Consider the following 17329-nt stretch of genomic DNA (forward strand, 5'->3'; position numbering starts at 1 on the left):
TGATTGTTTAAAGTGTATGGGAGGTGTCTTTTAAGACTTAAACTAGATAGATTTTTTAAAAAATTGTCGCCCTATAAGTGTATTGTGAATTGTCACCGATGGCACATGTGTGGAAAATAAATTTTCTTCATCCTATCCCAGAACATCCACGTATGCCTGGGCAGTCTGTTTGTACCTGAGGCGTACATCACCGCCACCCGCCAGTACGTGGCCCAAGCCAACAGCTGGTCTCTGGAGGAGCTTTGTCTGGAGGTTAACGTCACCAACGCCCAGGGCGCCACTCTGGACGCGTGCAGCTTTGGCATCAAAGGTCTGACCATGCACTCAACGGCTACTATAACTATCTAAATGTATTAGCTGGAATCTTTGCCCCGACTTTAACGTGTGGAGTTTGCATCATTTATTTATCCTCTGCATAGAATGACTATTTACTGTGGCTTACTGAGATGGTGAAACCGGCTCCATGTACAATATATCCATATCTTTAGTGTACTGCCTCCAGCTGGCCAAGGCACGCACACCAGAAGGAGCAGCGCAATGTCCATTGAATTGCAAAAAAAAAAAAAAAATCTGCAATTTATTTAAAATTTCTTTGCATTCTAGTGTAATTACTGCATGGCATTTTTTTTTTTTTGGTGCATTTACGTTAGCGTCCTTAAAATATATTTCCTGTTGTATGGTGATAATGTTTTTCCTCTAAACACTAACCTGGTTTGTTATAGTTAAAAACTAACAAACAAAACTGAAAAAAAATTCCACAAAATAAAATAAAAACGCAAATGCTTTTAAAAAAAAAATTAAACTGAATTAACTCTTAAGTATCTAAAACTAATTATAGAGAAAATGTTCTTCATAATCGTTTTTGTCAATTATTGTACATGTGTTTTCAAGGTTTGTTTTAAATGTATTTGTTGTTATTGGTGTACATATGTAGCTATTGAAGAACCGAGGTCAGTTTGAGAATTGTAGTTAACGTTATTCCACAATACTTTTTTAAAATGTTTTATTTTTTTTTATCTTGCATTTTACAAATACTCTATTCAATAAAATAAATATATAAAACAAAAACAAAAGTGAAGCACTTTCAATAAGATAAAAAAAAAAACTAACAAACTTGCTTTAAAATTAACTGAATTTAAAAAAAACAAATGAAATAAATACAACCGTGACAGTGACACCAATTTTGCGCTGTAGGACTCAAACTGCAGGGGGCAACATGCGCCAACAACAAGCTGTCCCTGTCTACTTCCATCTCCACCGAGCTGCCTCTCACTCAGCTACGCTGGATCAAGCAAGGCGATGGTGAAAAGAGACACACGGTAGGAAGAGCGCCATCCACAGGTTGTTGTCCGTCCCTCCCCCACCCGGCAACCACATGCTCACCATTGTTGTTTTTCCTCAGGTAACGCTGCCCGTGTACCTAAACTTCACCAGGTCCGATCTCATCTTCACTGTCGACTTCGACATCGCCACCAAGGAGGATCCGCACAGCTTTTTCGAGCGTGGTGTGGCAGTCCTGTGCACAGAGTAGTAGTATTAGATGTAAAAAAACTCTCTAGTAAAAACAGACCCATATAATTACTTGTCTGCGCTGCATGTTAACCACCCATTAAGTATGCTCAGTAATTCGTGAACCAGTAGTAGTAGACTATGTATACACTTTATTTTGCAAGTGTCAGAGAAGGTCTTGAGGAAGTTGACAGTTGGGTAGATAATGCTTGGAATGAGGATGTTGTCAGGAAGAACAGGTTATATATGAAAGAGGAGAGGTATGTTGTTGTATTTTACATTGAATAAAGCTTGCTGGTCTAAAATGAGATGTACAAATTTGTGTCTCAAGCCTGCCAAACACCGAGCAGGGTTGTGAAAGTGGTTTTCATGATAGGCTGACTGCAACAGCTAGTTTTGCTGTCATTCCAAATTTGAATCACAAGCGGGGGAACACCATTGCAACAACTCAGAAAAAAAAAATGCAGTCTCAGTTGCAGTGAGCTTTTACGTCAAAAAATTACTTTTCCAGGTTCAAAGCCGTACCAATAAAGTATATAGTGTTTTTCAAATACTTTGTGGTTGTGGCTAAAAAAGCAAAGCGTGGAGAGTCTGTGCCTTTATTTATACTCTATTTTCTTCACAATGTAATAATGCTGACATATTGAGAAAGGCCTTAGGCAGACGGACTAACTATAAGCATGCATGTGGCAATGTTACCCATTAAAAAAATAAATATTTTATCGCAAGCATGTAGACAATACTTACAGGCATATTTATTCTCAGTGAATAATGACTCATACTACTCCCATAGTGGTATCTTTGAGAGGGGAGCTTTTATTTAACTTGCACTGCCAAAAGGTGGCAAAGCCATAATTTATGCAGTGCTAGTTTTCTCTTTAAAATAACAAAATCACAATTTTTGGGATTGATGGCAACGCCATTCATTTCAATTGGGGAAAGGTGATTTGAGATACGAGTGTTTTACAATATAAGAATGAATGAATAAAACGTGTATGTTTGCACCACTGTACAGAGACCAAGTCATCACCTTATATAATAAGAAAAAAGTGTTTTTCCGCAATTTTAGACCATTTCTTGGTGGACGTCGAACAGTGGATCCCCGCATGCTTGTGGTTTGCACCAGTGGATTTGTCCCCTATTTTCTTTATTTTACAGATAATCCCATTTGTTCTAGAAAATTCTTATTGGGGTTTATTGTAATATTTTTTTCATTTTTTAAGTTTAAAAAAAAAAGAAAAAAAAAACCCAATGTATGACGGACAACAACATAAATTTCTACTATTCGCGGTGCGGCCCGTTCAATATCCTCGGAGATTCTTGTGGGGCTTCACCTGTCCTCGCGGATTATCGCTTCTCGTATTCAAATAATGAGGGCTCACCGTCGTCAACTTCGAAATTAAATAAAATAAATTCTTTAGTAATGCGCAACAAAAAATGTCGACTCGCTAATAAAGACAAGAAACAAAGTGCATTGTAAAGTCACATGACCGGGATCTAGTTTGCTTCCGATGCAGATTGCCCTCCGCCCTCTTGTTCCTCCTCCACGTGCACCACACACTGCCGCTTTCTTAGCTCCAAACCGTCAACCCCGGGCACGGCCATCTTCCTCTTAACAACCACATGGAAATTACACGGGCCGGCCGTTCTCTCCAAAGAGTTCTCGGGCATTTGGGCGTCACGTTGGAGTCGGTAGCGTACTTCCATGCCCGACCCCGCCGCCGCCGCCGCTTGGCTGCCAGGCAGCTCCTCGCTCAGTTGGCACAACCAAACCTCAGAGTCGTCCTCACATTTCATATGCACGTCCAGAAGATGGCGCTCCTGCTCACTTGCCGTTTTTGTTGGTTTCACAAGTGGTCGAAAACCAGAGGTCGGAGGAGGGGGAAGGATAAAATGTCTGCTCCGGCGTGAGAAGCGACTTCGTCCTCCTTTTGCCGACTGCCTGGTTCGCCCGTTCGGGGTGCTGGTATCCATGTTGGTCTCGTCAGAATCCTCCGAGCTCCCGTCATACGGGTCCAAATACTACAATCGGCAAAATACTTCGTTAGAGCCAGATAGTTCCCATTTCATAGGACTGGTTATCATGAGAAGACCCACAAGTCACAAAGAAATCTCAAGGACCCAAACAGGAATTCTGTCATTTTGTTTTTAAGGCGATTTCAGGGTCCGTGTTTAGATCATTTCTCTTTTTTGAGGGCTGTCCCATTCTCAGAAACTCACATTTTGCAGGTGTGTTCATCCTGGTAAAAATCCATCCATTCGTAATATGCGATTATTTTTCTCAAGGACCTCTTCCAATGTTTTTTTTTTTTTTTTTACAAACAAAAGTAATATGTTCATCTGTAGTACAATCAACAATGTAAGATTTATTAAACATACATGTTTTAGTCTTATAAGCCTAAATAAAAGTATATAAACCATGAGTGAACTTTAAAGTTGGTCTACTTCAATGAGCGTGGTTAACTTTTAACACTTTGACTTGCAGTCTTATGTGTTCACTACAACAACTTCACAAAATTCTAATGGCAAAAACATATCAGTTAGTTAAAAATAAATTAATAAAAATTGGACCATGATAAGAATGCAAACAAATCTTTGGATTTTGTCACATTTCATGAAACAATGATATGTAAATACGATATTTAAATGTAGACTGCACTTTTTAAGCACTGAAATGTAGATCAGCAAATAAATAAATTAAATTAATACATTTAAAAGGTAAAGACGACCAACAGTCCGAAATGAAGCGTAGGCTTTTGTTATGTTTTTTCAAAATTGTAGACCATGTGCTTGACAATTGCAAAATACCACATTACGTCAATTTGAATTTGTAAAATTGTTCAACCCTGTTTATACCCTACATAAACTGTCGCAAATATTGCGAAAACATAAAATGTTTTTATCAATGCACGTGATGGCAAATCTGTTATAACTTAACTCATCAAGAGCCCGAAATCTGCTTGATAGCGCCCCTGTGCAATTCTTTGAATATTGAGCCACCAAAGTCAGTTTCACGCAAAATTTGTTGGACATCTCTATTGATCAGTTGACCCTAAAAAAAAATCCATTGCACTTTGAACATGCAGGGTCCCATTCACTTAGGTAACACCCTCTTGGAAATGCTGAATATGATGCCTTACAACTAATTCTTCTGCTTTTTGGGCTTCAGTCATCTTACCAATGAGTAACATCCCTGGTGTGCCGCAGGTTCGTGCACTCGTGGCAACATCCGTGTTGAAGTCCCACTCTCCAGCGCGCTGCTCACACATTCCTGCCACACATTTATTATGGGGTTTTATAGTGTAGTATCTTGACTCGTGGGTTTTTCAAGATAGCAGTTGCTCGGCAGTTTTTTTGAATTGTGAGGGAAAAAAAATAACAACAGGCAGCAGTTTGACAGCTCATTAACAATTCCTTGAAAAACAAACCAAATTGTTGCTTCAAACTATTTAACGCCACTCTCGTTTGAGGTTTAACTTCTAAATGTATTCAGCAAACAAAGGCAATTATACGCTGTGCGTTTAATTAAACCATGTTAACTTTATCTTACAAAAGGTCTACGAGCTTAATGCTAACACACAATGCAAAATGCCGTAGCCTTGCATGTCACAGGAATAATTTACCGTTATACATCTTATGTTATGTTATGTTTATATAACAAGCCATGGCAACACATGCAGACAGCGCATACAACAACACTCATTGGCATATATGCTTTATCATCTGTGAACAGCTATGACAGCAACGTAGTTGTGGTCTTTCTTTTTTTAATCATCAAATCTACATATTGTTTATCGTTTATAAATGCATTATACTGACCCCTGGTGGCCAAGGCATGCACAAGAAAAAACAGCACAATGGCCATTGAATTGTCAAGATGCACAAACTATTTGAGGTTTTCAATTGTATTAAATTGTTATCCCTATACGTTTAACAAAGTGCAATACGATAGCTTGTCGATTTTTTTTCATGCTACATAATATTTTCTTTTTTCCTGGGGGGCTGTAACAGACAGTTTAATGGCATTTCCACTCATTTCAGTCGCGAAATATAATTTAAGATGACACTGTTTTGCGTTTCAAGAGTTTCCAAGGAATAATTTAAACTTCTAAGTCAGTACAGTAACTGTATTTAATACGGAGCAACCTTTAGAACATGTCCCCATCACGTGACGTCTTTTAGTATAGTGTGTTAATGGTACCATGGTGCTGGTGTCTGACCATCTTGGACTAATCTCAGAGTCTGAATCAGTGCTGGATTCTACTTTGCACATCTCCTTAAAACAAACACATTATTTCAATACTTCAGTCAAAACGTGTGATTGTCATGTTTTGAAATTGCAGATGAGGGATAACTGGGTTGACCTTGTATTTGAAGGCAAGCTGCTCCATGTTGCTTGTTTGGCCACTGGAGTCTAAAACGAAGGGAAGGGAAATCACACGGCCAGTGTTGAGGTCTCAATTAAAATAGATATATATATTCAGATTCAGATTGTCGTTCAGTTTTTACCTGGAATTAAATGTGGTCGTCTTCGCCTGCAAGCCATGCTGATGCACGGTCAGGCAGGCTCGCGCGAGTCTCATTTAAAATGATGTCATTGCTGCCGTAATTTCTGAGGTGTCGTAAAAGATGACGTCAATAATCAACTTCGGCAACATGTTGCGTTTGTGTTTGGCAACAGGTGATTTTGGTCTTTCTTCACCACAAACGCGATTAGTTCACTCTTGCCTCGAATATTAATCGTTTTATTTTAAATAAATGTTACTGAATTCATATTGAATAGGCTCACGGTGATTAACTTGTGTGATTTGCGGTAGAATTGATTGATTGACAGAACTTATAAACAGATAGAAATTAATTCAGTCGGAAGTAAAAGATTTAAAAAGGAAAGACAAATGATCATAAGCACTGTTTACATGTTCAAAAGGGAGTACAAAGAATACACACAATTGCACTTAAACTTGTGCGTACAAACATATGTATACATACATGCAGTACATAAGTACATACTCGGGCACATTTATATTTAGTTATACTCTCATACTCAATATTTAATTTACATTACACTCAATCTAACTCGTGACGGGAATTACACGATCTGGGCAATTTACTTACAGTTTATTTCAATTGAGTATTTGTACTTTACTTTTGAACACAGCATGTGAACAAACTATACTACTACTCCCAGAAGTAGCTGCGCCCACAACTCATTATTTCTAATGTTGGAGTCGAGTCACCGTGGAAATGAGAAGTAGTTAGTAAATCAACCTTTAAAAGCCAAACTTACTCCAATGCGTGTTCGTTTTTTTGTGCTCAAGAAGAAAAGGGTCAAATAAAGACTCAACAACTGATTAGAGTTCCGATATTTAGTTTCTTCAATTCCTGGAGTTCAGGAAATAGTACAAAGACAGATATCTGGGCAGCTTTTTCTTAATCTCACGAGAAAACTGCACTCGGGCGAGCACAGTCGAAAAATGCGCGCCATCTTTCAGCCCAGCTTCAATTTTTATAGGAGTTTTTTTATGTCAAGGGTAATGTAGGTTGAATCGGTTCAATCGGTCGTCCTCGCTCCCTCCCACGGCACGGGTCCACGTCCACGGGAAGGTTTTCCCCAGGTTAGTCATCGTCTGGATAGTTGATGATGGTCAATTCCCGTTTGGTCCCGTAGACTGGCACACCAAGGCTGGCCTTCTCCGGCGGGCCGTCCCTCCGTCTCTCGCTCCGCTGGCATTCTTCTGTAATCTTGTCGGTGTGCATGTGTGCGTGTGTACGTGTAAGTGTATGTGTAGGTGCAGGTGTATGTATATGTGCCTGTGTATGTGCAGGTGTATGTATCCGTGTCTGTGTGTGTGTATGCGTATGTGCATGTGCTCCGATCTCCAATTGTTATGTCTTTCGGAATGTGTTTTTCTTTTGATAGCGTCTGTGTGAGTCCTCCAGTGCCCAATTTGGTATGTTTGCATCTCTACAGCCAATGTGGAGAATGTGCTTCGTCATATTTGTCCATGAAGTGCTGTGAATGTGAGGGCAGCTCATGGAAATGCTATGTGCGCAAATCTATTCTCACTACTGAGAATTTCAATAAAGTTCACACATTTAAACTAAGTACTATAAATTTAGCATATGAGAATAATATAATAAATCAGTAAACATCAGGACTACAATCCCAGTCATTCTTGTGACCCGTGCTTCTAGTTTCATTTGATAAATGCATCTTGTTTCATCAATGTTTAAAATATTCAGTAAATATGAACCTGTTAACTTTAACTATCGACATTCTGTCCAGCATGTGTTTAAAATAATGCCAGTAATCGTAATAGAATCCTTCACTAACCAAAAATTTAACTTTTTTTGTCAGAATTCCGGGGGCTCTTGAAAGCACCATGCCGTCTCTTCCTTATTCACCACCAATCAAAAATATGTGATACAATTCCAGGACAAGGTGAACCAAATAAAAAATTTAAATCAAGATCAGCAAAACATTTTAATGAAATGCTGTAAATGGTATATTTTATGAAGGGTTATGAATTCATGAAGGCTCACGCACGCTTTCGTGTATATGAAATTTAGCCAACTACATCACACATCGGAAAACTACATTCGTCTACATCAAGAACACAAAGCTTTTATCAATGTAACTTTTTCCCAGAAAAGTACGACGCTTGCCCCAAACAGACCTCCCCACCATGGCTGTCATTCTCCCGCCCTCGCCACTGCGTAAGATCCGGCTTGGAGGAAAGGGATGAATGTTAATTTCAAAGATGGCGGCGGAGGGAGGAGGGAAGGAGATGAACGAAATCAAAACTCAGTTCACCACCCGAGAAGGCGTCTATAAACTCCTCACACACTCCGAATACAGCCGTCCCAACAGAGTGCCTTTTAACTCGCAAGGCTCCAACCCGGTCAAGGTCTCCTTCGTCAACGTCAACGACCAGTCGGGCAACGGCGACAGGATCTGTTTCAATGTGGGCCGTGAGCTCTACTTCTACATCTACAAAGGTGTCCGAAAGGTACCGTGCCATGACACGCACACTCCCCGGTAGTGCCGCTTCTTGTTGTCCGAGCCCGGAGCCTTCCGCCCGGCCTGTGAGCTCGACTCGAGCGGGTGTGTGACTTTCAAACGGAGTCAGCAGGCTAGTTAGCTTCAGGCTAACTAGTTAGCAGTGCGACTGACTTCCCAAGCTACTTCGAGGCCACTGAGCGAAATTCCCCCCTCGACTCGGCAGTATTGGTCGCGTTTAAATTGAGCCTCATTGGCAGTTATCACAGTTTGGATTAAAAGTAGCTGCGAAGAGTTTGTTGTTGCAGGTGACGTCGCGTACCACCTGTCGACCTCTCATATTCTGACAGGTGTCCACTTAGCACTGCTCCCATTGGCATGAACGGTGTTAGCCACTTAGCTTGTAGCTGAGCGGGTTTCGTGAGGACAGAGTCGCCGACTATGTCACGTACCCCTCACATAAAATCAGGTTTGACCCGTTTTGACATTTGACACCAATTGAAATGCACTAAAAGTCCTTCTTTCACTCTGAAATTTGATGACTCAAGTCACTCGCTAGAGATGCACAAACATCTCTACACTGAAGTTGCTTAGGGTGCTTAAAGGGACGCTTGATTGACTTTTAACATTGACACTTATATAATATAGGTTTGCGTGTAAAAATAACAAGTCCTAAAATTCAGCTGTTGAATGTAAGGGTCATGGGGGGGGGATCCTGAAAGTGTCAAAACAGCATGAGTGTGAATATCCATGAAGGACCAAAGTCATGTAGCGGTCCGAGAGTGCCTTGAAGCAAATACAGAACTCTGATAATGTACTTTATACTGCAATATAGTAATGACATCATTAGATTGAATTTAAAAGACTGAAAGTTCCTGTTTTGGCCACCTGGGGGCAGATTAGCCAGACGGATAAACTTTACACGGACTAATGTGCAGTATTGATGCCTCTGTTTCTGCTAGATGGTTTGAGCTCTGCACAGAGGATAAAGAATATATGACAAAGTAGTGTGATATTGAATGTCTAAATGTGTTGTTGCAGCATGTGTTTAAATATCTATTGCTTAAAGGGTTATGTTCCCCATTGTTTATTAGCACTAGCAATAATCTAGCAGACCAAAGTCTGAGCTTTGTTTTGAGTGCACCATGTGTATTAATCATTGCTATTGATGAATAGTGTGAATCTAATTTTTAACAGTTCGCTATTTCACTGTGCGATATGCAGCTTACTGTGGAATGATTTGAGTTCATAAACACGACTGTTTTCTTTGCATTGGTTATTGTTATGTCAAAATTGACTGAACATACTTTGTGTGCTTGGAAAATGAACAGGATGGTTAACTATACGCATACTATTTGCATCAGTCACCAGCTGGATTGTATCGTACTAGCAAGTCTTTCAAATATTCAAAGCACTTTTCAGCATCAGCAAGACATAATATTGTAAACTTAAAGCCTGATTGAAAGTGTTAATCAGTAACAGTGGCTCTTTATCAGACGTGCCTGTTGAGACTGACGAGTGTGCTACTTGAACCAAATGTCAGCTGACAGCTAAATTGCAGCGTAGCATGTGTGACATGCGTGTCCCCATCCGCCAATAAAACACTGTCACACATGCCACAATTTCGAGCCATTTGATGGTTTGGATATCTAAGAAAGATTTACAACTGACTTTTGAAGGTTATAAAGTTGTGGAAAAAAATCAATTTGTTTAACCTCATTCTTTGCAAATGTTTCACGTTCGACGTCAGGCCAGTGGCTTCTAATACAAAGTGGACAATGTATGTACAAATGTTTTTTTTTTTTTTATGGTTAACATGAGCTGTTATGGCTTCTAATAATCACGGTAATAAACCTAGATTGTAATCGCCTTGGAAGATTGTGTCGCCTCCTTTTCCCCACAGGCCGCTGACCTGAGCAAGCCTATAGACAAGCGCATCTACAAGGGGACACAGCCCACCTGTCACGACTTCAACCACCTCACCGCCACGGCCGAGAGCGTGTCGCTGCTAGTTGGCTTCTCCGCCGGGCAAGTGCAGCTCATCGACCCCATCAAGAAGGAGACGAGCAAGCTTTTCAATGAGGAGGTAAGGACGGAGGACTCATTTTTTAAATATATATGTGTTTAATTCTTTGAATTCTAATGCATATCTGGTGAGAGGTACCATTGTTGTCATTATATAGCACAACACTTGAATGTAATTGGTGTCAAGCTATTAGTACAATGTGGCCCCTGACAAAAATGCGTTTGACATCCCTTTTTATTTCAGAGGTATCTGACTTTTACTGAGTTGGCCCCAATTGTATGTTTTTTTAAACTGCTTTAATAATGAAGGACATCCTTGGTGTGTCTTTCACTTGCAGCCGATTAAACTACGACAAATTGAATTGATTTGTGATGCTCTTTTCCTTTTTTTGTGTCACTCCTCCTCCCACCAGAGACTAATAGACAAGTCCAGGGTGACGTGTGTGAAGTGGGTTCCGGGCTCTGAGAGCCTCTTCCTGGTGTCGCACGCCAGCGGCAACATGTACTTGTACAACGTGGAGCACACGTGCGGCACCACGGCGCCGCACTACCAGCTTCTTAAGCAGGGTGACAACTATTCGGTGCACACCTGCAAGAGTAAATCCACGCGGAACCCCTTGCTCAAATGGACAGTGGGCGAGGGCGCCCTCAACGAGTTTGCCTTCTCCCCGGACGGGAAGTTCCTGGCGTGCGTGAGTCAGGACGGCTTCCTGCGCGTGTTCAACTTCGACGCCGTGGAGCTGCACGGCACCATGAAGAGCTACTTCGGCGGTCTGCTGTGCGTGTGCTGGAGCCCCGACGGCAAGTACATCGTGGCGGGCGGCGAGGACGACCTGGTCACCGTGTGGTCCTTCCTGGACTGCCGGGTGATGGCGCGCGGCCACGGACACAAGTCGTGGGTGAGCGTGGTGGCCTTCGACCACTACACCACCAGCGTGGAAGAGAGCGACCCGCTGGAGTTCAGCGGCAGCGACGAGGACTTCCAGGAGCAGGTGGTCAACTCTGGGCGGGACCGCGCCAACAGCACGCAGTCGCGCCTTTCCAAACGCAACTCCACCGAAAGCCGGCCCGTCAGCGTCACATACCGCTTCGGCTCGGTGGGCCAGGACACTCAGTTGTGCCTGTGGGACCTCACTGAGGACATTCTGTTCCCGCACTTGCCTCTTTCGCGGACACGGACGCACACCAACGTGATGAACGCCACCATCCCGCCGCCGGGTTCCACCATACTCACGTCAAGTACTAACGCCACAAACGGAAGCACCAGTGGAGCCGTCACTCCCGGCGTGAACTCGATCTCCACTACGCTACCGCGTTCCAACAGCCTGCCCCATTCCACTACTTCCATCACCACCGCAACGACCACAACCACCACAACGAATAACACTAACAAGCCGAGCGGCGGCATTATGGACAGCGCCATCGCCACGGGCGTCAGCAAGTTTGCCACGCTGTCGCTGCACGAGCGCAAGGAGCGCCACCACGACAAGGACCACAAGCGCAACCACAGCATGGGCCACATCAGCAGCAAGAGCAGCGACAAGCTCAACGTGCTGACCAAGAGCAAGACGGACGCCGCCAAGACGCTGGGCACGGCGCTGTGCCCGCGCATGGAGGACGTGCCGCTGCTCGAGCCGCTCATCTGTAAAAAGATAGCGCACGAGAGGCTGACTGTGCTCATATTTTTAGAGGACTGCTTAGTGACCGCTTGTCAGGAGGGATTTATTTGCACATGGGCCAGGCCGGGCAAAGTGGTAAGTTCTTTTTAACCCAGGGCCGATCCAAGCGTGTCTCTCTCCCGTGCCGGAGGTGGCGGGTTGCAACTGACCAGCCCGTAGCAATTCCAGATATGACTCGCATATCACATGGCCTTTTTCGCCCCCGGCCACACCCCCTCACTGCTCCTATGCCAAATCACTAGAGACGATCCTTTTGTGTTAGCGCATCCTTTCGTGCAGTGTTTCCCGACCTTTATTAGTCTGTGGTCACAAAAAGTAGATACAGTGATCCCCTGTTCATCGCTGGAGTTATGTTGAAGATTTTGAGCGGCCATCAGGGACATAAATCAAAATGACTTTTCACACATTCCAGGGCAATGCTCGTACGTACGTGATTGAAACACTCATACATGCATACGAGCGCATTAATATGAGGAATAAGGATTTCACTAGAGAGTTTCAGTTGCGTGTTCATGATCCCAAAACACTGCGACTCATCTTTATGTTGCCCTTAAAAATAAATGCCATAGCGATACATTTAAAAAAAAAAATAAAATAAATGCACCGGAAGTACATTCAAGACTCCTTAACTGCGAAAAGGCAGGGCTTCACCGTATACTTAAATGATGATTTAGTCAATAAATTTACAAAAATATTTCTGAAATGGTGGCCTGTTTCGCTATGATTGTCTTGTTTGAATGGATACACAGTTTAATTGTACTTTCTGCCTTCTAGTGGAAAAGCATTTTATTTTTGACACAGGGTGTCCTTAAATCGCTGGCAGTGATAGATGAACACCGATGCATTATTTGGAGGAAATAAAGAACAAATTTTCAGTCCAATTATCTGATATTGGGTAACTTGCCACAGCACGGTGGTTGGGAATCGCCGCTTTAGTGCGCTCATGAGCACCACATGCTTCGCTACTTTGCTCTGAACAATCTTGTAGTTCTTCTTGATCTCACAGCTTGAGTTTGTTTTTTCTTTACAGAAAGACATCTTTAAAATAAAAAAAAAGTACTTCCGGCAAACCTAGTGCAAGGGTGAGGGATGAGCCAATGATTTGTTTTTCACATTGAAAGTGTCTCTTAATTTTTCAATGCACAAATCATGAAGTTAAAAAAAAATCAGATATGCATAAAAAGACAAAATAGTTCCCCTAAAATATTTCGCTCTATTTTTAATGCGCTGCAGTATATGTCGTAATTGACACTGTCCTAAATGCCGGTGCTTACCGTTATATTCAAGTCTGTACTTGATCCAAAATGGTGGCATTTATGTGCCATCATAGTTTTTTTTTTTTTTTTTTTGGTGTACTGATTTGAGCAGAACAAGCAGGCCATGATAAAATAATTGAATTTCCTCAAATCTAGACTCTGAGTGACGAGTCATTCCAATTGTAAAGTCGATCACTGTGTCCGCAGCCCGGCCCAATTTGGTGTTGACCACACACCTAAGGATTGGACCGGGTTGGAAAAATCCCCCATAACACCCCACAACCACAGCATAATCGCTCAGGGGAATCTTTGGAGCCATCCGACAATCGGTCCTTTTGCGTTTGAGGCGTACAGTGAACACCGTCACTAGCTTTTTGTGAATGACACAAATCTGCAAATAATGACGCCTACCCTTAAAAGATTTATTCTGTACTGTTATTGCTTCAAGATCCCAGAAGATGGTAGCGAAGGACTACTTTTGTCTAAATGAAGCTTCTCGACCCAGTGGTCCCTAGATGCCATCAGACTGTAGGTCAGCCAAAGCAACAAATAGCAATGATTTTTTATTTTTTTTTATTAGTTTTTTTTTTTTTCGGGGAATAACGAAGGATAGGTTACTAAAAAATAAAATTTTGAATAGGCCAATTTGCAAATGCAAAATTGGGATTCTATATTTGACAGTGGAGAATTCGCTGTTGTAAAGCATTTGGAGTTGATCGAAGCAACCTTTCAAATTACACATTTTGCTCCCAAAATGGCTGCTTTTAATATCAATTTCATGGACCAGAAGCGACACGTTAATGAGCGTCCCCCCCCCCATTTTGCTGCAGTTTGTGAAATCCCATTTAGTTTCCCCCCCCCCCCCCCCCCCCATTGCCTCCTCCTACTCCCAAATGCAAATCTCCTTTTTTTGTTTTCCTTTTTCCAGGGTTTATTGTCCTCCCAAAACCAAGCCAGCTCTCCCAGTGGAACAGTAGTATAGCCCACAACACAATAAATCTGCTGCTAAAGACAAAAATCCACGCAAGCCACAGATGCTGCTCTTCACTTCCTCTGCGAGTGTTGCAAGTTTTCCTTTACCCATTTTTTTTTTTTAGTTTTATTTTTGTATTCCATCCACTACCCTCCCACCTTTTTTTTTTATTTTGCTCACTTAAGAGCAGCGTTTCCCAACATTTCGTGAGCCATTGTGCCTTTTTTAGATTGAGGGGAAAAATGTCACAAAAAGTATATACTGTGCCACGAGAAAGCATTTGCCCTGTTCTCAAATTTTATTTTTATTTTGCATAATTTCCCCACTTTAAAATGTAAAATCACACAAATGTTAATAGCAGACATCGATAACTCAAGTAAACATAAAATGCAGTTTTTAAATCGTGATTTTTGTTTGAGGGCAAAAAAAAATTCTGCCTAGGATTGTGCAAAAAGTACTTGCTCTTTATTAATAAAGCTGCATTTTATGTCTAGGGAGAACTGTTAAAAAGAAGCAAAAGTAAGAATTTGAAACAATCGACAAACACTTTTTCTTTTTCATGGAACTGTATGTACCGTTGTTGGGAATCATTGCATTAGAGCAGGGGTGGGCAACCTGCGGCCTGAACATTGATCCAGCGTGCCATGCAATTCCAAAAAACAAAACATTCAAGCTCAAATGTTTTTTTTCACCGCATTTTTTTTTGCATAGGAAAAAGGTTGCCCAGCCTGATGGGGAAAACCGCACCAAGGGGTAAAAAAGGTGCATTGTGGGCTGTTGCTCTACTTCCTGTAGTACGTTTTACTCATTTTTACATTCTGTTAAGGCAACATGTCAAAACTCATCCCAAGTGACACATTTAAAAAAAAAAAAAAAAAAGAAACTAGAAGTGTAGCTTAGACTGCTCAGGGTTATTGAAATTGAGTGGAGCTGTCTTTTTCTTTCTTTTTTTTTTCTCCCCTTCTTTGACGATCAAGTGAGCATCTGCGTCTGTCTCCCCAATGTCCAATCCAATGACTTTTGCACTGATACTTTTTTTCTTTTTAGTACTACTACTTTTGGAACATTTAAAAAAAGAGGGCATTGGACTGTTTTAATGCCCCCCCCCCCCAAAAAAAAAGCTAAAAACTGGATGCTGCAATTATAGTCTTTTGAAAGAAAGGTTTGCACTTAAATAAGTTTATTAGATGATAAAAAAAAATGGCTTTACATGTTTTTGTGCTGTGCTCACAACTCACAGGTGGCTAATACAGTAGAGAAAGAAAATATTACAAAGTCTATCTATTGAGCATTTATTTTTAATATTGCGTTCAGATTTATATGTGCTCTGTATCATACTGTGTATATTGTAATAATTGATTTGCTGATGGGGAGGGTTGGGCAGGGCAAACTTACCACTTCCCCCGTGGGAAGTTTTGTCATGGATAGTTATATTTCTAAAGCCTAAAGTATACATATTAATAATAATAAAAATAATCTTGAATACAATGGTTTCCTGTTTGTCTCCCACATTGCATCACAATCAGAAAATTTGGGTAGACTTTACACCATGTATTAACACCGACATCGTCGTACTACAAAATTAGTATGGTGGTATATATTAAATGTTCTCACTTTGGATAAAATTGAATACAATTTCCCCATTTATATATCTTAAAATGTGGTTACTGACTTTTATCTAAACTGCAAAATCACATTTTTTTCCCCCATTATTAAATTGAAAAGCTGTAGTGTCTTCAAGTATAGTTAATGCTTGTGAAAAATACCTGACGTTTTTTTATTAGGTTGGGTGGGGACCCAACTCTTTTAATAAGCCAGTAATCGTTTAGTGCTGTCTGATTCCAGCCAGCCTCTCAGTAGCAGTAATTCTCTGACATCACCTAACCCCTAACTCTAACCCTAGACCCAATCCCGATTCCTGACCTTAAAAACCTAACACTGACCTTAAATATAAAGCTTCTTTTTAAACCGCTGTGGCTCACCCAGCATTGATGGTCGAATGGTTAATGACACTGCTTGATGTACAGGCGACCCTGGTTAGAATCTTACACTATTGTTGTTTTTATAGACATCCTAGCCCGAACCTTAACCCTGTTGGAATTTCTAACTTTAAATGTACCAAATGTTTACCAAAATAGTTCGAATTAATTATCTGACTCCATTAATGGTTAACCAAACACGAGCTTCATTCATCCAACAATTATGCGCGCTCGTTTTTGAGAGAAAGATGACCAGGAAGCCGGCAACTTCACACAGGAGTGGATTTATTCCTAACAGGAGATCTAATACAAAGACTGGGGCTCGGTTCCTACCATTACAGCTCTGCGCGTCCCTGTACCCAACAGAGGACGACGCCCCCCCCCGAGTTGCCCAGGATAATTTATACATTTCAGCAAAAAAAGCAAAGTATCCTACTATTCTACTATTGGCTATGTGTCATCTGCAGTTAACTTTAGCTTTCTCTTAGTGGACGTCTTCTGCCCGCAGGATGACGTGTCGGCTCGTCCAATCTCACACAGCAGCGCCTTGATGTCGGGGAGGCCCTGCGTCAGTACCCCCGTTATCAGGAGTGCGGCTCGTCCTGTACAAAAAATATCTGCCACCTACGCAATTCACACAGCCTGCCCTGACCTTCCAGTGCACATCAAATCAAAGCACAATCAGCAAATATCTTTCTTGCATTAAACTGAATACATGTAATTTGTAGTCAATCATATAAAATCCTTTATAGTCAAATGTATAAAATACTTTAACCCTAACCCTATCCATAAATTTAACCCCTAACCCCAACCCTAACCATCACCCGAACCCGACCCCTAACCCTAACCCCAACCCTAACTCTAGCACGAACACTAACCATCACCCTAACACTAACCCTACCCTGAAC

The 17329-nt window shown here is 41.5% G+C and overlaps 3 protein-coding genes across 4 annotated transcripts in view; 2 read left to right on the forward strand and 1 right to left on the reverse strand.

Moving 5' to 3' along the window:
- The window catches only part of dync1h1 (dynein, cytoplasmic 1, heavy chain 1), a 37518-nt gene extending 35701 nt beyond the window's left edge, over window positions 1-1817 (forward strand). The window contains exons 75-77 of the mRNA XM_088314498.1: window positions 142-310; window positions 1195-1319; window positions 1403-1817. Of these exons, the coding sequence (XP_088170624.1) occupies window positions 142-310; window positions 1195-1319; window positions 1403-1531 (423 nt within the window). The 3' untranslated portion in view covers window positions 1532-1817. The remainder of the gene's footprint in view (window positions 1-141; window positions 311-1194; window positions 1320-1402) is intronic.
- LOC148343045 (uncharacterized) lies at window positions 987-6157 on the reverse strand. Of its 2 annotated transcripts, XM_088314509.1 has the most exons (5): window positions 6019-6157; window positions 5874-5923; window positions 5711-5785; window positions 4688-4780; window positions 987-3531 (listed from the first exon to the last, which is right to left on the reverse strand). In XM_088314509.1, the coding sequence occupies exons 1-5, from the start codon at window positions 6053-6055 to the stop codon at window positions 3007-3009; spliced, it is 780 nt and encodes a 259-aa protein (XP_088170635.1). In that variant the 5' UTR covers window positions 6056-6157; the 3' UTR covers window positions 987-3006. The 2 variants fall into 2 exon arrangements, with proteins under 2 accessions (XP_088170635.1, XP_088170646.1); XM_088314520.1 differs by lacking the exon at window positions 5711-5785.
- A 2037-nt stretch (window positions 6158-8194) lies between these two features.
- wdr20a (WD repeat domain 20a) lies at window positions 8195-15930 on the forward strand. Its single transcript, XM_088314532.1, has 4 exons — window positions 8195-8519; window positions 10413-10595; window positions 10948-12288; window positions 14398-15930. The coding sequence occupies exons 1-4, from the start codon at window positions 8256-8258 to the stop codon at window positions 14449-14451; spliced, it is 1842 nt and encodes a 613-aa protein (XP_088170658.1). The 5' UTR covers window positions 8195-8255; the 3' UTR covers window positions 14452-15930.
- Window positions 15931-17329: the final 1399 nt, after the last annotated feature.

This window comes from Idiotropiscis lumnitzeri, chromosome 1, assembly GCF_059441095.1.
Source record: "Idiotropiscis lumnitzeri isolate Australia: NSW breed Sydney's pygmy pipehorse chromosome 1, RoL_Ilum_1.0, whole genome shotgun sequence".
Taxonomy (NCBI): domain Eukaryota; kingdom Metazoa; phylum Chordata; class Actinopteri; order Syngnathiformes; family Syngnathidae; genus Idiotropiscis; species Idiotropiscis lumnitzeri.